Source organism: Euprymna scolopes, chromosome 39 (genome assembly GCF_053919585.1).
Source record: "Euprymna scolopes isolate OS-2025 chromosome 39, ASM5391958v1, whole genome shotgun sequence".
NCBI lineage: Eukaryota > Metazoa > Mollusca > Cephalopoda > Sepiida > Sepiolidae > Euprymna > Euprymna scolopes.
In genome coordinates this window covers 35,051,728-35,073,271 of record NC_136520.1, presented here as the reverse complement: position 1 = coordinate 35,073,271, position 21,544 = coordinate 35,051,728, and the positions used below count along the sequence as shown (strand labels likewise).

General features: G+C 34.9%; 1 protein-coding gene across 1 annotated transcript in view; it reads left to right on the top strand.

Moving 5' to 3' along the window:
• The window catches only part of LOC145263734 (mitochondria-eating protein-like), a 77,337-nt gene that overhangs the window by 26,877 nt on the left and 28,916 nt on the right, over positions 1–21,544 (top strand). The window contains exons 2-5 of the mRNA XM_080120713.1: positions 2,694–2,799; positions 8,485–8,689; positions 10,467–10,538; positions 18,881–19,058. Coding sequence (XP_079976839.1) covers positions 2,694–2,799; positions 8,485–8,689; positions 10,467–10,538; positions 18,881–19,058 — 561 coding nt within the window. The remainder of the gene's footprint in view (positions 1–2,693; positions 2,800–8,484; positions 8,690–10,466; positions 10,539–18,880; positions 19,059–21,544) is intronic.

The window sequence follows — 21,544 nt, the reverse complement described above, 5'->3', positions numbered from 1 at the left end:
ATATGTTAAGTCTGAAACTTAAATATTATGCCTGATTAAAAAAATATAATTAAAATATATATATGTGTGTGTGTGTGTGTGTGTGTGTGTGTGTGTGTGTGTGTGTGTGTGTGTGTGTGTGTGAAAATGTATAAAAAAAATACGAAAAGTATAAAAGCTTATAACTTTTCTTAATTCGTTTTATATTGGTGACGTGCAGGAATACAAAATAATATTATGAAAAAAAATATATATAAACATTATAAAAACATCATTAAAGATGTAATTAAGTCTAAAACCTAAAACTTAGTAATAAGGCCACAGTATGAAGTTGTTTGTTTTATAATGGCTGGTTATAATGAATGAGGTTGATATGATTAAGTACTTAATAAAGTTCAATTAACGTGTTTAAGGAAAATATGGCGATAGGTTCCCCTCTCACTAACTGAAAATAAATAGAATTGTCGGATCTATTCATGCTATATTTAAAATCAACTTACTAGATAAAACAAGTACATTAATGGACGAGAAAATCTATTATTAAATAAAACAATCAAATAAAACAAAATATAAATTAAAAACTGAAATCAATATAATTAATATTAACATTTGCATCTAATAAAAAAGAAAATAAATATCGCAAAATAACAACTTATCCGCTAAAAGCTTCCATCTTCAATGCAAACTATTAAGGATAGTCTTGGCTTTAAATACAGTTCAGCGTTCAAAAGTTTTAAAAATTAATTGTTGAAAACGTGCTCTGGTTCCACAACCATAAGTAAACATATATTTAAGCCATGAGAGTTATTTCCCTTTTGAGCTATGAGAGTTACTTCGCATTTGATTTTCATAGACCAAGATGGATGTGTTTTATGTTTCCTTAAATCTTAACATGTGGTCAATTTTCATACCAAGTTAAGAGATTCGGTGTATTTTAAATAGTATTTAACTAATCCCTCCACCCAGCAATATGTTTCGACTGGGCAACGGCAAGTATATACGGCTAGTACTCAATAAAGGCTTAAATAATCTCTGGATCTACATCACAGGACTCTAAGAGAGAAAGAGAGGGAGGGAGAGAGAGGAGGGAGAGGGAGGGGAGAGTTATAGAAAATAGAGTTTTTGGAAGCATGCGAGGTATTTGGATATGTAATGACACAGGCTGATAAGATATAAATAGTTAATGATTTTGATCGGCAGTCGATGTATGAATGACAATTTGTGAACTTTAACGTTTCTGCAATGATTTTGGCAGCTTGGTTTTCTGCATACATGACACAAGATTGAGAACACAACACCTTGACGTATACCTAATAAAGGCTTAAAATAATCTCTCGATCTACTACAATATTTTTGGAATCAACATAACGGGGAAATAGCTCTGCAGATTGAGGGACATTGTTGACATGAGAAAGAATTAATTATTGATTTGTACATTTCAAATTAATTACTTGTCAAGAGCAGAATCGCTAACCTTTTTTTTTTATTTTACTTTTTTTTTTCTTCAAAAGATGCTGTGAGTTTCTTTTTTGATTCTTGTATCAATCGATGAGTCTGATTGGCATTTTCCGAGGGAAACCAATTGGCATTGTTGATCTTTCTAATGAAATAATTATAAGAGGATTTGTTCATCGGTTCGTCTGTCTGTCTGTTTTCAGTTAGAAATAGCATCTTCATCTTTACATGTACAAATACATCTTCATCCGAGGAGTTGCTAATTTTGAAAACAACATTAACATTGATCTGTCATCATGTTGCTTTATGGAGGCATTGAGACATCCCCGCTTCTACCCAACATACTGTCACAAATATCAGAGTTCAGATGTGACATGCTTGGGGTCGCATGGACCAAGAAGTGACATAACTGTCTGACATGCAGGAAGGTTTTGAAACTGGAAATTTGGAGAATTCATGTTAATTAGATTGTCCGGACCACTGTTCTCATTTTGAGTGTTATCTTTCACAACATTTCGGCCGATGTAACCTCCTACCTTCTTCAGATGTATCTTCTCGAACTTATGAATCTTTCTGTGTGAGAGGGTGAAAGTGATCGATAGAAGTTTAGTGAGAGATGGTTAATTTAGTGAGTTAATCGCAAATTTTTGTTTGATTATAACAATTAGAATGGATCTTTTCTTTTTCAAAAATAACTTGATACTAAAATTAAGGAATATGTTAGCATGTATTTTGTGCGATTAATATATATATATATATATATATATATATATATATATATATATATATATATATATATAAACGCTTTGGGTAAACAAATGTTGATGAACTCAAATAATATATGTGTATATGTGTGGGAATCCAAGAAATTATTTAAGGATTCCTTAAATAGAAACTTATCAAGATAATAAACATATATAAAAAAATATTGACAATACAAAGATATGTACTTGGTTCTTGTAGTGTAGATTCCCGGGTCCTTATAGTGCAGATTTCCGAGTTTGACAGCAAGATTCCTGAGTTTGCTAACAAGATTCCCGAGTTCAACAGAAAGATTCAAGAGTTCAACAAGACACATCTGAAGAAGGTTGGAGGTTACATCGACCGAAACATTGTGAAAATAACACTCAAGATGAGAATAGTAGCCCGAAAAAATCAAAATAACATAATCGATTAATTAATCCTTACCTGAAAATTTCAGAAACATCACATGAAATTTGTTTTAATTTTCACCTTTTTGTTATTTTTATTGTTCGCAGTTGAACTCGTGCGACCAAAATGTTACTCGTTGCTGTGACATCATTGAATTGAACGCTCGTATCCAAAGAGAACTTTTTAAGCTGTTGAACAAATCAGCTTCAGAAGGTGAGTAGATAACAGGTTTTTCTATCTTCATCTTCATCTGTTAGATGAAAATGGTGGCAAGAGCCTGGGTAAGTGATGAGGTTAGGTTTTTAGAAGAGAGCACTTGGTAGAGTCTAATAATTCCATTAGCGTGCTAGAGCAATATTAGATGTAAATAACAATTGAGCAGAGTGTAGGGAAACGCGTGATTTACCTAACTAGCATGTGTGCATAATTCAGTCATGGAACGAAATGAATGAAGAAGAAAGAAACAAAAATGGCTGCCTTATCTTTTTATATACCTGCAATGTTACCACCTGATATGCAGATGAGATGCTCCTGACAACTATTATTAAAACTGTTTTGATGCAGGATGAGACCACAGCAAAAGCTGCTTCAGCTTACATTGACGACACCTACATTAATGAGGACATAATGTCTGCGGAAGTGGTTCGAATAAAACTGGAATCATTTGGGTTAATAAGCAAAGACCCTAAGTGTCTAAAGGATGGGGTGCCCGTGTTAGGCCTAGAGGTCTGGGAGGAGGGGAATACTTTGCGATGGAAGCGATTAAATAAATTAGTAGGACATCTACCTGTCTGTGGATGGCTCCGATCGGCAACAGGAGTATTAAAAAGACGAGTAACTGCAATAACCAAAGGATGGGACGACATTGTGGATGATGATTCTTTCCAGCAAATGATGGCTGACACATTCTCCAGAGTACATAGGAACGACCCTGCCCAAGGTGAGTGGCAAGTATCTAGAAACGAACTGAATGCATGGGTTGATGCAAGTTCATTGGCTACAGGTGTTGTGTTGGAACAATTAGGTGCCGTTGTGGAAGATGCGTGCTGGCTTTGTCCAAAAAATGATGCCCAGCATATAAATTTGGCAGAACTTGATGCCACGTTAAAAGGGCTTAATCTTGCATTGCAATGGCAGGCTAAGGTTGTGCATCTCCACACTGACTCATTGTGTGTTTACCACTGGTTGACCGACACCTTGACTGGAAAGGCTTGAGTTAAGACTAGAGCTGCAAGTGAGATATTAGTACGAAGGAGACTGGTAATAATAAAGTGTCTAGTTGATGAATACAGCTTGCAGGTCGACATTACCTTAGTTTCGTCGATGCAGAATTTGGCTGATAGCCTGACTAGAGTACCAAAGAGGTGGATTGATGTAACACAACAGACATGCGCAGCCGTAACAGATCAATTAACACCTGACCAAATCCATACAATACATCAGCAGAGTAGACATACCGGAATTCGGAGGACAACATATTTTGTCCAAAGAGTGTGTCCTGCAACTACAAGGGCATCAATCAAGGCAGCTATACGCTCATGCGAAGAGTGTCAGCGAATTGATCCGGCACCATCCCAATGGCAAAAAGGGAAGCTTGAGGTAGAGGACAACTGGTATCGAGTAGGAATTGATGTAACGCATTATGAGGGCAAGCATTTTTTGATCTTGACAGATTGTGGCCCGACACGTTTCACGATATGGCGCCTGTTGACACGGCAGAATGCATCTAGCATTATATGACAGTTGAGAGCTGTTTTTTTAATGTGGTGCCCCACTTGAAATTCTCACTGATAACGCCACTACATTTTGATGTCAAGAATTTCAGAAATTCCCGCAGGAATGGAGGATTAGAATGCATTACCGATGTGCATATTTTCCTGAAGGTAATGGTATAGCGGAGCAGTGTCACCACACCATCAAAAGAATTGCGTCCAGGACACAGTGTTCTATTCCAGAAGCTATATACTGGTATAATGTGATACCCAAGGAGGATGCAACACCAGCAACTGCACCAGCTAATGGGATTTACCACTATGAACAGCATGTAAAAGAAATTGATGTAACACCATCAGTGGTTAACGTTGTCAATACACCATATCAAGTGAGATACTGTGTTTGGGTAAAAACCCCGAATGCTGAGTGCACTGTAAAATTTTGCAGATGAAAAATAGATAAAATCATAAGTCCTCAGACTATGTTGATTGATGGTGTACTACGTCACGTAAAAGATATTCGCATCTGTTATACCTCTTCTGATTCTGAGGACTAAGAGGAGGATCACATAGAGTTCAGGGATGATCCTGATTGCCTGCTGCCCACAGGTGAGTATAGAAACACTACCTACAAAACCAGATGAGGGAATTATGGGACATAGTGGTGGCAATAGTGGTGAGAAAGATGGACACGAGGAAGTAATGCCACCAGTTCCTCATCAAAGAACCCAAGAAAAACGAATACTGCCCATGTTCTGTGATTGTGAAACACCGCTATAGCACCACAAGAGGGGATGATGGAACATACTGAGGAAGATGGAACTAAGGAAGGGATGCCTCCGATTTTTCGAAGAAGTACCCAACAAAGACAGATACTGCCCACCTGCCCTGATTGTGAAACACCGCATATGGAACCACAAGAGGGGATAATGGAACAAACTGGTGGCAATAATGGTGGTAATGAGGAAAATGGCAATGAGGAAGTGCTGCCCCCGATTCTTTGAAGAAGTACCTGACAAAGACGACTGCTCCCCTACCCTGTTTGAGATCATGAGATCAGGGGGGGGGTGTAGGGAAATATGTGACTTTCCTAACTAGCATGTGTGCATAATTCAACGGGTCGGTCGTGGAACGAAATGAATGAAGAAGAAAGAAACAAAAATGGCTGCGTTATCTCTTTATATGCCTGCAATGTTACCACCTGATATGCTCCTGGTTGGAGATAAAAGAGAGTTGATTTTTCAGAGAGTATGTTCATTTTGAAGTTGGATTCTGAAGAAGTAAGTTCGATCAGCAGAAGTGCTTTTGCAGTTAAGGGAAGGTACATTACGTATATAGAAGTTTGAAAGATGGAAGTTTGGGCAACAGTGTCAAACTTAACCAAGAAATTGTTGATGTGAAGGGCAGAAGAAATAACACTCGAGTTATTTAATTATACAGAGAAAGACTAACTAATGAAAGAGCTGTAAGGAAGAAAAAACATCTTCTCACTAGATCTTGAAGTCGATATTTATACTCTGTAGAATCACAAAAAAAACTGTTCTGACACAACCGATGTAAATATAGATTTAGGCCTGTTCACTGAAAAATGACGTCATGCCTGAGGTCCCAGCAAACAGATCCAGAACAGAATCGTTAAAGGATGCCACATGCAAATTAAATATGTTTAGGCTATTAGCCACTATCTTATGTAACTTTCGATCACTTTTGTAGACACATTCACTTGTGCTATTAAAAGGGGCCCCTAAAAAACAAATTAAACTACGGTTGTTGTTGGTGGCAACTACCGTCCATGGAAATTAGCAGACACTGGCGCTGTGGCGCAAATAAAATAATCTGGCATCCACTGTCGGGCATAATAACTTCAATTGATGTCATGTGAATCAAGAACTAAATACAGAAAGAAAGACAGAAAGAAAGAAATGTAGACGATACATTTACTGCTATGTTTGTTTATGGTTTAGTCGTAGCATTGAATTCGTTCGCTGCTGTTATATAACTGTAATAGATCTCGTGTGAAATAAAGAAAGAAAGAAGGAAGAATATAGAAGATACATTTACTACTATGTTTGTGTATGTTTTACTCTTAGCAGTGAATTCGTTTGCTGTTGTTATATGAGGGAAATTAAATGCTAGTAATTGTAAATGATGCCATGCGAATGAATATTTTTCATAGAAACACTATATTTTAATGTTCGTAAGTGTTCATTTGAATGATCTTATTTCGGAATAAGGGAAATATTGAATAACTAATCAGAGGCAGCGGAATTATGGATTCCACTATGGGAAAGTTAATGTGGATATATGAGCCAGTAAATGGCGGTGTAAACATAATATAGAGTTCGACCGGTGGCAGTGGTAGGACTTAACATATAGAGCTGTAGGTGGTGCGATTGTGATGATGTTGCTACTAGGATGAAATGTAGGATTTTAATAGCATGATTGAATATATCTGCAAAGGTGGTCGTAAGTTACATAAGATAGCCTAGACGTATTGAATTTGTATGTGGCATCTGTTGTTGCAAACCTACAATACTTTGGTCCCGAGGGGAATTTCTGCAGTCAAAATATTATATAGGAAATTAATTTTTAAAAAAACTGAGAATTAATTCAAAAAGGGAAAAGTTTGTGTTGTTTTTGCAAAACAACATTCTATAAATAAACATTTTGTTTCATGGATTTAAAAGACGTCTATTATTTACTTAAAAAATTGCATTAAAAAAGAAAATAAAAGAAACATGATTCGATTTATGATGATGAAAGAAAATATTTTCTTCTTCACCTGCACTTGAAGCATTGTGTGTTAATTGAAAATTGAAAATAATTACGTATATAAATGGATACGTTTTGAACCCATTTTTTGTATAAACAAATTTATTTGCTTGTATCAGATATAATTTGATGCTACACATCCTTATCAATGACGAGTCTATCTTTTTTTTTGTCTTTTTCTTGACCGCATGGTGGAATTCTGCATGCGAGAGTGTTATTGTTAGTTTGCGGGTCTTGGTAACGGCTCAATATTTAAAAATTGAAAGTAAACTTTATTCAAATAGATTAAAAAGCATTGAAAGTAATTATGTTTGTAAAAGCAAGAGACAATCAAATACTGCAAAAACTCAATTTAGAAAATAAATAGTATTTTTAACGTCTCCCTTGTGACAGAGTTAATCTGGACATCCAGTTCTTAGGAAAACAAGAGAAAAACTGGGTACTTGTACAGTTTAATCAAGACATTAAAAATGAAAATATCGAAAAAAGTTTAAATTGTACGTATCCGTTATGGAATGAAGTTTTCCAGAAAAAAATTTCAATTAATTTCATCAAGTATTTTTTTTTTTTACAGCAAAAAAAAAAAACAATTTGTTATGATACCGAGCAAAAGGTTCGATTTTTAAGAAGAAAAACTAGTATTAAAGATGGGGAGGGAGTGTCGCCACTTTACATGGAGTTATCTCCCCGTGGGCTTTTATAAAATTCAAACAAAATTTTTAAAAATATCCAAGATTACTGCCTTCAACATGCTCTCATAAAAACGCGTTTTTCCGCTGTAAAAAAAAAAAACTCGATCAAATTAAGTGAAATTTTTTTTTTCAGAGATCTTCAGTTCAAAACGGATTGCATTTTCTGTAGATGTGAACACCTTGAATATTGCGAATACGGTGGACATATTTTTTTGTATAAATTTACGAAAACAGAACGGAAATTACTGTTTCTGTTGTGTGTTGTTTTAAAAAAATAATATTTATGAAAACAAATTTAATTTAATTCAAACAACTAACTGTTTTTGTTGTTTTAATATATATATATATATATATATATATATATATATATATATATATATATATATATATATATATATATATATATATATATTTTTTATTTTTGCTAAACTGACTTATTCCCCTATTCGTCAGTGTTTGAGACCATAGCGATAGATATTTTTATTATTAAAAACACAATAGCAGTTGTTCTGCTCGATGAATTTTTATAATTTTTGGATATATTACTATTTTCGACGTGACAATTAAATAAGTGCTGTTGTTTTTGCTTAAAACAATATGCTGCTGTTGATGATGATGATGATGATGATGATGATGATGATGATGATGATGATGATGATGATGATGATGATGATGATGATGATGATGATGATGATGATGATTTGTCTTTTGTTCTTTTCCAGGTGGTCTTTATGGCGGGGCGTCAGCTATCAAATCACGTTTTCTGCCCTGGTTAGGACAAGAATATATCTACGATGGCCGTTCTTTGATGGCAGGCTATGCAATCCGGGATCAAGATAACCAATTGGAGGAGACAAAACTCTCTCTGCAAATCATGGAAGATGAACTGAGGGCGATTCATGAGGAAAATTTTTTGCTTAGAGATCAGTAAGACTTTGGAACTTTAATACATTTATATTCCCCCCGCCTATATATATATATATATATATATATATATATATATATATATATATATATATATATATATATAACGACTGAAGTTAAATTCTGTAGATTATTAAAATATACATAGAAATATATTCAAATTGAGAATTTATTGCTTGAGACAAGGAATATATGGAAAAGAATTATATTTATTTCCTTAATCCATGGATTTTCAATAATGGCTCATATCATCAGAGAAAATGAAATGCAATTAGCAAAATTATCAGTTATGAATAAATATATATTTTGTTCGTCAGCAAATATATTGAAAAAGTTATACAAAATCTTTAAACGACATAGATAAAGGATATCATACAACCTAGGCAATCCAACATTGAAATGAGTTCAATCATTTCCAGGATATTTCTGTGTTAAGTCGGATGAATAAAGTCCAAGGTGAAATTTGGAGGTAACAATTAAAAAAAAAAAATGAAATTGAAGGTAACATCCAGAATGTGTAAAGATTTGGAGTTTGTTTCAATTCAAGTGACACAATGTTTAACGAGCAAGATCAGCACCGTGCTGCTGTACAACTCATGCTATCTACCAATCCAAGTTATGACAACAGAACCATTACCAGCACTCTTAAAATGCTTTGCTGAAGAAAATTGAATCTCTATAGTATAGGGATGTGTGCAGAACAGGAGCCTTTGGTGGTATGCCCATATTAGAAGAATGGAAAGAATATTAGTAGATGTAGAACACTTGGGGATAACTGGCACAGTTCATAGGGAAATGCAAAAATAACAAAGGAGGAAGTGATAAGGGTGGATTTGAGAGAAAGATGGATAAATAAAGATCTATCCAGAAGTAGGTTGGTTTGAAAGTCAATTTCTAAAAGCCGTCCGATACATGCTTCTATATAAAACGGATGTTAAACCGATGATGATGATGATGATGATGAGCAGAAGGGGAACGAAAAAAAGACAATTATGAAGAAACCGTCGAATTTACGTACATGTATATATATATACATTTATTTTCAGGGAGCCAGTTTGTTGAAGGTAAACGTTAGGGGACATAAGAAACATAATCGAAAATATATGTACTGTCAGGGTAAACAAATAGAGAGAGATATGTATGGACGATGTATAAATAAATACGACTGACTTATATCTTATATAAACAGATGGGAGCACATATCTGTATATCTACAACCAGTAATGGCAGTCTCGAAATGACTATGACTATAAGGGGCTTCTGACAAGAACCATATTGGAGTCGTGCAAATCACGCTAAGATAGTGAGCTAGTCACACTACATCTGGCTAGCTTATAACCTAAACTCAAAACAGAAAGAATAACCGTTTCTAAATTGCACGTGGTTGAATTTGTATATGTTTTTGTTTTCTGGAAATAGATAAAGCGTTTCTAAATTGCACGTGGTTGAATTTGTATATGTTTTTGTTTTCTGGAAATAGATAACGCGTTTCTAAATTGCACGTGGTTGAATTTGTACATGTTTTTGTTTTCTGGAAGTAGACAATGCATTTTATTGGTAGTTAGTATAATTCAAGGGGAGTAATTTGAATATTGTTCAAGGGAGATTACTGCTGAATATTTTTTTTCACAAACAAGGGTGTTGTGTTGGATTTATATGTTAAATTTACTCCTTGTCCTCTAAGAAAATTTTTACTGAATTCTTTTTTTCTTTCTTTCTAATTTTTAAGAATAAAAACGATTAAGCAGCAAATTCCTTCAGATTTATGTTTTTGTTTTAGAATCAAAAGTCGAAGTTCCACAGATCTGAAGAGTCTGGAATATAATCCAGTGGAGATAAAAACCGGGAGAAAGTAAGTAAAACATTCAGATTTATGTCTTATTCGCAGGCCGCCTAACATTGCTCAGTCATAAAATACGCTTCAATATGATATTTTGATTAATGCAGATTTCGTATTTATTATTATACTATATTGGACCCAATATATAGTAATGATTTAAAAAGTAAAAAAAAAAAAATAAATAACTCATACACCAGCACTGAGAATCGAAACCAAAACATTTAGCTTACAATTTATTTTTTCTTTGATATTAATGGCTGTACTATGAAGACATGTTTACTGCAAAACTAAAAAGTAAAACATAAACCAATAGCTACTACGTTACGCATGCATATTTATAATGCTGTCATTTGATATTCACCTGGAAAATTCCATTTTTTAAATTTTCACACTTTTACACCGATTTTCCCCCGACTAAAACCCAAATATAAACTTTCACATAGGTTCGAATACCCTATATATGAAGTTTCATGTCTGTAGACTAAAAACTGACAGAGAGTTTGGTAGGCAAAATTTTTTAAACAAAAATATACATGTATACATAAATATATATAGAAACAATTTTGTGTCTACTTTAAACTTTTTACGCAAATATTATGCAACTATAAATCATGTAGAATATCTGCATGAATATAATTACACGTAATAGTTAACTAAAGATGATCATTCCATAAGAAAACCGAAAAAAACTAATAGGAAATTGATTAAAATGAATCTTTAAAAGAATATGCAAATTAGCTAGACCTTTTGCAGACAAATAGAAAAAAGTGTTTTTAATATGAATATCAATGCACAAAAAAAAAAAAAAAAAAAAAAAAAAAAAAAAATATGGGAGTATAGATAGATATGAATAGAGATTTTTTTCTTCTGTTTCCGTCAATCACAATTTTTCCGTGAGTCACAATTTTATCAAACGTAGTAAATACATTTGTCTCATTTCAAAATATCAAAGATTTTAACAACTTTTAGAATTGGAAAATATTGCATTGGTAGTAAGTAATAAATTAACAACAAACAAAGCGAATACCATGACCGGAAATTGATACCAAAACCTTGAGATCTTCCACTGAGCTGTTTGGACTTTCTTATAAATAGAGCTTAAAACATTGCCTCAACAAAATAATTATAGCTCTAATGTGACGTCATAAGGTATAAACAGTGCATCGCTCCAGTCAAAGGGGAACGTCTCAGTGTGTCAAATTGCCCCAAAGACTCGTAGAACCCACAAGGCAAACACCCCAGGCACAGCCTTCTAGATTTTTGTTGCTATCCCATCCTCACCAGGAGGCATGTTGTTTTGCAAACGGTGCAAGACGTCTCTCATTTCATTCAGTGTAGAAAGCGTGGTGCTGCAGTCATATTCCTCTGCTTCGACCACATCCGCATTCAATGCAGAGGAAGAGTGGTTAAGCAGCTGGTCAAAGTGCTCTTTTCAGTATTTCAAACGTTTACCCCAGTTTATAATGATAGCGCTGTCATGCAAATGAATTGTTTCACTGACACCCGATGCTGCTCAGTTCGTCTGCTTCTTGAAAAAGGATGACAGGAAAATCCTCTCAAATTACAGAGGAATAAGCCTCACTGATGTTGTGGCAGAGATTTTTGCGGTTCTCCTGCATCTATTTCAACATGTCCGCAACTTCCGTACACACATTTCTAAAGATGACTTTTGACCAGGCAGAGTTTGTACCAATCAGATCTTCAACCTTTGGCTTACTCTTGAAAATCGTTAGGCGTTTTAGTAACCCACAGTCCTCCGCTTCATTGATTTTGTTGCTGCATTTGATTCCATTGATCGAGGTTCACTCTGGCAAATCATATAGGCAGATAATATGCCAGCAAAATTATTGAGAATTGTTGAAAGCTACTATCGGTCTAGGAGGGCTTGTCTATTGGCCTATACTGAGGAAGTGATGTCAGGCATTTGACAGAGCTGTGCCTCTCACTCACTCTTTTCCACTATGTGATCGATTATTTACTCAATGAAGCCCTTGAAAGTCATGAAGGATTTGTGGTTGGGCGAAAATGAACATGTCTGACCTTATTTATGCAGATGATATGGATCGACTGACGAGGAGGTGCAAATTATGTTCAACTGAGTGCAGAGTGTTTCTCACAGATTAGGTATGTGCATAAATACGTCTAAAACAAAGGTCATCTCCTTGGTGATTGACCAGAGTACCTGACCACCACTCACGCTGGATGGAATTCTCTTAGATAATGTGGATTCCTTTGTCTATTTTGGCTCTACTATTATGCAGACTTGGCAGGTAGTTGTTGAAATAGCATGGCAAAATAGGAGCAGCACGGTTTGCATTCTTCCATCTCAACCAGTCTTTGTAGTCTCGATGGGAAATACGCTTGGACATGAAAGGCCACATCTATCAGGCAATGGTGAGCACTATCTTTCTCTATGGATGTGAGATGTAGCCTTTGAGAGTAGCAGATTTGCACAAACTGGAAGTCTTCAACAACAACTGTCTTCACAACATTCTGTGCTGCTGCCATGGAGATCATGTTCTGGTTCTGCTCTCGGCTGAAGACTAAACCTACGCTGCTTATTGTCTGTCCTTCTTCAACAATCACTCTGGCGATTTGGACATGCAGCTCATCAACCAGAGGGAGAGCTCATTCGCAAAATCCTCTCTCCCCTTTTGGCCTAAATGGCATAAATGTGTTGATGGGCTGCTGAAGACCTGAGTGACAACAATTAAGGATGACCTGGTGGTACTATCGGACACACAAGTAGTTGGTCTTCAGCATTGGAATCGGGAATGGCTAGTCATTTCCTGCGACCTGGCCCAGGATCGTCAAAACTGAACTGTGATGGTTCCAGATGCAGTTCATGTCAGGAGGAAGCCAGCTCAATCTGACCAGGATGATAGCCACTACAAATACAGGTAACCCAAAAAAAAACAAAAGCTAAATGGAGGCCATCTAGAACATTATATTCATGCAGATATTCTACATGATACTTGTGTAATATTTGCATAAAAAAGGTTATAGTAAACACAAACCTCTTTCTATGTATATTTATGTATGAGTATATATATTTGTTTAAAATGTTTTGCCTACCAGACTTCTCCGTCAGTTTTTAGTCTACATACATGAAACTTAATATATAGGGTATTCGAACCCATGCAAAACTTTATATTTGGATTTTAGCCAGGGGAAAATCGGTGCAAAAGTGTGGAAATTACAAAAAACGGAATTTGCCAGGTGAAGGTCGACCAACAGCATTACAAATATGCATGCGTAACGTAATAGCTATTGATTCATGTTTTAATTTTTAGCCTTGCAGCAAACATGTCTTCATAGCTCAAGCATTAGCGTCAAAGGAAAAAGTAAATCGTAAGCTAAAGTTTTGGTTTCGATTTTCGGTGGTGGCGCACAAGTCATATTTTTTTAAATCATTACTATATATTGGGTCCAATATATATAATATATATTCATATAATATAAAAATAAATACAAAAATCTATATTAATCAAAATATCATGTTTAAGCGTATTTTACGACTGGGCAATGCCGGGCGGCCTGCTAGTAATAAATCATACAGAAATAATTGTCCGTTTTCAGTATTAAAATCTATTTGTGAAACAGTGTACCTTTCGTATATATTGACCAAATTGTGAACAAACAAACAGACAGACAGGAATAAGACTTTATTATAATACATATATATTGACATGAAAATGAACCTTTCTGAACAAGTCTTTATTTATCCTTTTGGGTCCATTCCTCCCAAAACCAAACCATCTGCGAATGTGGAAAGGAGGACCATACGATATAACACTGCCCAACAGATGCAACTTGAAAGATCTTACAATGATAAAAAAAAAAGCGGGAAACTGTTGTATGACCATATACCATATTTCCACTCAAAGACAGTTATTAAAACGAATTTCAATGGAAAATGGAATCTTCTTTGTCTATTGTCTATTTATAAAATGCTCTGGAATAATAAATCAATATCTCATTAAACTTAATACTCAAGGTTTGATTACAAATATATATATATACATATAGCATGTCAGGAGGCAATGAAAAAAAAATCCAATGAAGTGCCCGATCATGGATGAGCGCAATGAAACCACTGGTACGACCTTGAAATATGTATACAGGGTGACCCCCCCCCCTCAAAAAAAAAAAAAACACAAAAGCTAAATGGAGGCCATCTAGAACATATGCTGTAGAACGGAGAAAAAAAGGCCAAAGACCCTAGTGTTTTGATGTGATGTTTTGAATATAATAAACTAGTTATGACCAAAATTTCATTTCATTCGGACAAAACACTAAGAAACAAGGCCTAATTAGAGTTGGGGCCGTTTCTTTGGGGTCACCCTGTGCTACAAGATAATAAAAAATAAATAAACGAGTAAAAACTATCAATAGCATTGAAAATTATTTTAATAGTCCAAATCAATTTATTTTGCTTTAACTAATTATTAGGGTTAAAAATAATTTAATATAAATTAGAATTATTATTATTATTTTCATTTTTTTCATCTTGTTACATGCTGACTAAAGTCACATGTCTCATGGATGACTTCCAACTTTTCCTGTGTGTTACAATTTCACTTGTGCCGCCCACCAGGATGAGATAGTTATAAACTGATCCGCTCCCATAGCTTTGGACCATCGACATCAATGAAGCATTCAAATAGCAGTAATTATAGGAACAACCGGATTCATGAAAAAGAATTTAAAAAACTATCGTGCAAATATACCAAGTGAACCGAGTGCAAGAGAGATACAAAAAATTGCACTTAAAGGCATGGTTAGAATCTTAAAAAGATCTCTCAATTGGGATGTATGAGATAGTGGGAAAAAAAAAAAAAAACTAAATAGAGGAAATTTTATTTCGAAAGTGAATTTAATTGACACATATTTGTAGATACGGATAAACGAAGAATGCTCAAAGTTATTGCGTATAAATTAGTGATAGGATGATTCCAATATTTTTCCTGATTCTGATACAATTCTGATGCAATTCTCTATCTCTATAAAAGGCAAGTACGTTCAAGGATGGAGTACTGCTGCCATATCTGGGCAGGAGCTGCTAAAAACCAGCCAATAGATTTTGTAACCTAGTGGGGGATGCCTTTTTCTCTTCCCTGCAACCTCTCTCCCATAGAAAGGACGTTGCGAGCCTGTCTGTGTTTTGTCGTTATTTCCATGGGAAGTGCTCGTCTGAGCTCCAATCTCTGGTCCCCCCTCGCCAATCTTTCATGAAAAACACCCGTCTAGCTGAAACCACTGTCAGTAATTTTCCCTACTCTTTATCTGTGCCTAAATTAAAACGTAGATTCCATGAACAAAGCTTCTTTCTTGGAAGTGCACGCCTATGGAACTCTGCTCCATTTGCCTGTTTCCCACCTGACTACAACTTGAAGGTCTTCAAGTCCAACATAAACAAGTTCCTGATAAACCACCCCCTTAAGTAAGACACTTTATCAAATCTCCATTACTAACAATTACTACGATATTGTCCCATTGATTACTGTACATGAAATAACCCTTATCCCCGAGGAGCCCCTGGGCCTTGATAAGTGGTGACTTTCATGTAAAAAAAAAAACAAAAAAAACATGGACCAATGTTTTGCATGTAAATCTGACCAAACAGATTCTTTTATTTACCCTTGTTAACAAAAAGTTATTCCAGTCAATGAAATATAGGAAAATGTCATTTTACTTATAGACTGGTGGACTTTGCCCGGGCGTAAAATACGCTTAAATATGATATTGTAATTTGTCCAGATTTTGTATAAATTATTATAGAGTCGTAGATTTCAAAAGTAAAAAAAAAGAATTTGGGTGCCATCAGCTAGAATCGAAACCAAAAGCAAAACTGTAGCATTCAAAGCTGCTGGTGTTACCACTGCACCAATGTGACATGTATATAAACCGATTAAAATTTAAAAATAAACAAAGATAAATATACCAAATGTATAACGATTTTTTTCAATTTTGACCCATTTTTGACCCCTTAAAAACTATTTAAAACTTATTTTAATCGGCTAAAGACCCATAAAAGAACAGTCTGTAAAAAGTCCAATCCTTTTAGATCCTAGCGCCGCTCTGCGACTTTTAGTTTCAGAGAAGATAGAGTTTGAAAATATGGAGACAGACAGACAGACAGACAGACATATAGATTTTTATATATTAGATGAAATAAGAGTACTTATGCAGAATAGGGACCACGTTATTGTCGTCATATTCCGGGCAAAGTTTAAAAAAAAAATTTTTTTTGTTCAAAACTGCTAGCCAAATTTTTCAATAAAAAATATTTTTTGTTGTTAGAAAAAAAAAATACAATGAAAAATTAATGGAAATAATATTATTTTTGTTGTTACAAAGAAAATACAAGGAAAAATGAATGCAAAATTTTTAAAAAACTTTAAGAAAATTAAATGGAAAATAAGATCACATGAAGGGATAAAACACTCATCGTATGGTAAGTTTAACGAATATATTTTTTTTTTTACTACAAACAACTTATAGCAAACAATTTTTAAAAATTATTTTTTCTTCATTAAAAATTTTTTTTTTGACAACTCATTTTTAAACTACTATAGGTTAGGGTTAAGTCGTATTCTGTTAAGGTTAGGGTAAGGTGTTTTGTTTGCAAGTATTCGGTGCTTTCAATAAGTTTCCAGACTTTTTTCATACAGGCATTCAAAATTGTCTCTTGAAAATTCGCTATGTTATTGCTCATTATGAGATGACTGACCAATTTTTATGATTTTAAATGAACAGCAGGAATTGGAATACATCCAAATAAAGCCTGATTGTCATAGTTGGTGAATTTCAAAAATGCAATTTGGACGTGAGGACACTTTAGAAGAACGATATGTAATAAAATTCTGTTTTAAACTTGGAAAAATGCCACAGAAACGTATGGAATGCTTCAGACTGCTTTCAGACCATTTTGTATGAATCGAGCATCAGTTTTTGAGTGACATAAGAGATTCAAGAAAGGCAGAGAATCTGTGAGGGACGATGAGATGTATGGGAGGAGTAAGGAAGTCAGAACACTAGAGTTGATTGGCCAAATAAAGAATTTCATGGATAAGGATCGTCGTATGTCTATAGAGACAAGAAGTGCACAGTTTGATGTCAGTGTGGGAACTGTACATACAATTACTCGTGAGGAACTAAAGATTTGAGCAGAAGATTTGTCACAGACTATTTGACCAAGATGGGTATCAAAACAGTCCCTCACCTGCAAAAGTCCAGTCCTTGCTCTCTGTGACTTTTGGTTATTCCCTAAGCTCAGAGACAATTGAGGAAATGGAAGAGGCTGTGACGAGGGTCATTGATATGCTCACACAAGAGAACTTCTATGGGGCCTTCCAGAAGTTGTTTGAATGCTACAACGAGGGTATTGCAGCCAGAGGAGATTACTTCGAAGGGGACTAAAGTTTCATATGTGTACTATCAATAAAAGTGCCCATCCGAAAAAGTCTGGAAACTTATTTAAAGCACCTTGTATGTTTCCATTTTTGACAAAAATCACTATTTGGTTCTGAAGACTATAGCATTTGTCCCAACTCTACTAGAGCCATGGTGACGACTTTAGCCGGTTTTCACAAATTTATTGAAATGATGACGACTTTTATCATTTGTCACTAATTTATTGAATTTTTTGCAATATTTTTCTCGCATTTGCTAATTGCTAACTGCTGCAATTTTCATTGAGTAAATAGTCCAATTTACCAAATTTCCTCTACTAATGATTACTACAATATTGCCCCATTAATTACTGCCATACACTCAATAATCCTTATCCTCGAATGGCCTCCAGGCCTTGATAAATGGTGACTCCTTTATAAAAAAAAACAAAAAAAAAAACACAAAGCACTTCAGTACCTTTCAGTGTTTGTTTTTCATTTTTTTTTGTCAATTTTTGGAAATCGCTCCAGACAAGACATAAATCCATTTGATGTAATGAGCTAAAAAAAAAAATAATGCTTCAAGGTTAAAATCTTGCCAACGATAAATGTTAGATGGAATAGATTCTGATCCAGAAAAGAGCAATTCTTCCCTTTTTGTCAGAAACATTGCTGCTAGAATATGAGGACCAAAGGAGAAAATGAAGGGAAGCAAGAATTACAAGGCTGTCAAAAATAAACCCAATATCAACTTTCTACTCTACTTTGCGTAACTTGTTGGAATATGCTAATGAAACGTGAACCTTATTCTGTCTAATTACCAAAATAAGATACGATAATAGGTAAGAAAGAAGATGCATGGCCTTCTAATATAGGTACTGGTTGTTAGAACCAGTTTTGTTTGTAGGGTCATCAGTTATGACATACGTCATCTACTCTTTTTTTTGTTTTTCTTTGCAGACTGAAGAGAGGCGCTTCACTGTCATCTTTGGACAGTATCCAGGAACTTCGACAGGATCAGATTGTCCAACGTTTCAAAGACATGTACTACACCGAAAGGATTGATGCCATGAACACTTTAAGGCTTTATTCTGATGACCAAATACGGAACGAAAAAATCGTTTTCACCGTTTTCAGGGTGAGTAAGGACTAATTTCTGTGTTGAAATTAATCTCTCTCCCTATTTATATGTGTGTATGCTTATATATTTGTATTGGACAGGATTCACATCTAAACTAATTAACCGATCATTATGAATTTATGTTAGTGGAATGTGTTAATGTGTAGACACTCGGGATCCAACACATTGTAGACTCCATCACAAAGGAGATCAAGACAAGGAATAAGAAAGAAATCCAAATCGCTGTTTCAAGTTTTAAGAAAAGACCTTTATTCTTCATTCTCTGGTTGTGCATGACTTCACCCACGTTACTAACATGATCGTGATTCTCTTGAGCATGGTCCTCATTTTGTGCACACATTCTTCTTTCCTTATCTTTTTTTTCTTTCTCACCGTGGCGTCACTTCACACACAGCTCGACAATTTGCATACAACTGCTATATGTTTGTCCGTGCTCGGTTACACAAGTGTTGAATATATTTAGTTTAATTTAGTTTTATACAAAGGAAACAAAAAAAAAATTCAGATTTTTGTGAAATTTGAAAAGTAGGTAACAATGGAACAGCACTGACCCTATATGGGTTTAACTGACTTCCTCCAGAGGAGGAAGTACCATAGCAGTTTGAAAATTACAAGCGGTCCTCAGTCGCATATCAGGGGAGGTAACGACGTTAGGTTTTTTGCAACTCTTGCCGGGAGGTGTTGACATCCTCCTACATACAGCGCCTGGAATTCCCAAATTGATCACCCATCTGGTGCTGACCAGGCTTAACGTTGCTTAACTTCAGTAATCTAAGGAGAACCAGTGTGTCAACATGATTATGCTGTATAAGTAGGTATTAGACATCAATTAATAAATATTTCTCCAACTTCAATTTCTTTAGAGTATTTTAAAAGGTTTGTTACCAATCTTCAAATTGTTATTTAATCGTCCTCTTAACAAGTTCATAAATTCTTATCCTCAAGTGGCCTATGGGCCTTAATAAGTGGTGACTCTTCAGTCATTAGACAGCAATGACACAAGATTTCCTGAATTTCAAGTTATTCTTAAGACCTTTTAAGCTTAAGCCTGGAATTATATACCTTTTCTAGAATCAAAATGCTGCAATGGATTCTGACCTGAATTGTAATAAGAATTCTAGACATAAGGTTTAGTATCATATTTTGATTTTAATGTTCCTAAGAGAACATAAACGTGGTGAAAAACTGTTCTGTTATCAGAATTGATTTTACCCGTTCTTGGAAGTACCTACCTGTAGAACTATGGGGCTACTTTTCAGCTGACTACAGCATGATCGTTTTCAAGTCTAATGTTTACAAATTCTTGTCAAGCCATCCTCTTAAATAATTTAATTGCCGATCAATCTCAACCATTATTACCAATCCTCGCGTTGTTATTTCACTGTCCTTCTTACGAATTGATTAACCCTTATCCTCGAGTGGCCTATGAATCTTGATAAGTATTGACTTATTAGTACATAAAAATCCAAACATTTCAGATTTTCATTAAATTTCATCTACAGTCATCAGACACCAATGAAGCAGAATTCCCCGAATTTCAATTGTTTCTTAAGACGCCTTAAGATTAAGCTTGGAATTATATGCATTTTCTAGAATCAAAATGTTGTGATGGATTTTGATTTGAATTGGAAAAAGAATTCTTGACATAAGGTTTAGTACCATTATATCTTGATTTTAATGTTCGTAAGGGAACACAAAATTGGTGCAAAACTGTTTTGTTATGAGAATTTAGAAATGTTGCATAGGTAAAGATAGCCAAACACAAGTTAAATGAATGCTTTGACTTGATTCTTGCCTGATTATGAACATGATGATGACAACTGTTTTGTAGTTCAGTAGTTCTTGGTTCTCCTGGCTAGCCATTTTGAATTAGTGTAACATGGCCATTACACTTTAACCGTGTTGTTATATTTCAACCACTCGGACCCACACACTGTCTGGTATCATCGCAGGAACAAATAAACAAACAAGGCAGAACATAAAAAATACAACTCAGCATCTTATTTTACGTGCAAAGGAAGAGCATTTATTTGTGGTTCGTCCAACAATAACGCATTTCATTATCTTTCAAAAGTCTTTTCACACACACACACGCACACACGTGTTTTACAACCTCTACTATGTTCTTTTTAAAAGTCTCTATCTCCGCCACATAGCTGATCATAGCCAGTGTTTTCTCGCCCTCGACTTTACACGCCCATCTTCCACAGCACACACTTTGCTTTTCCTCTCAACGATGTGCTGTCCTTTTTACTTTTTCTTTTTCTCTCCTTCTTTTTCCCGTGATATCAGCACGTGCACACTTGCCAATTTGCATACGTGCTTTAATGGCTGCTGCTGTTAATGTTTTCACTACTCAGCTATCCTATGGCTGCTGCTGATTTTCTCACATGTGCTACATACACGTTATGTTACATTAGGACCACATGCATGCCCATATCAAGTATATGCTTATCACAAACTCATTAACTCTTATCCTCAAG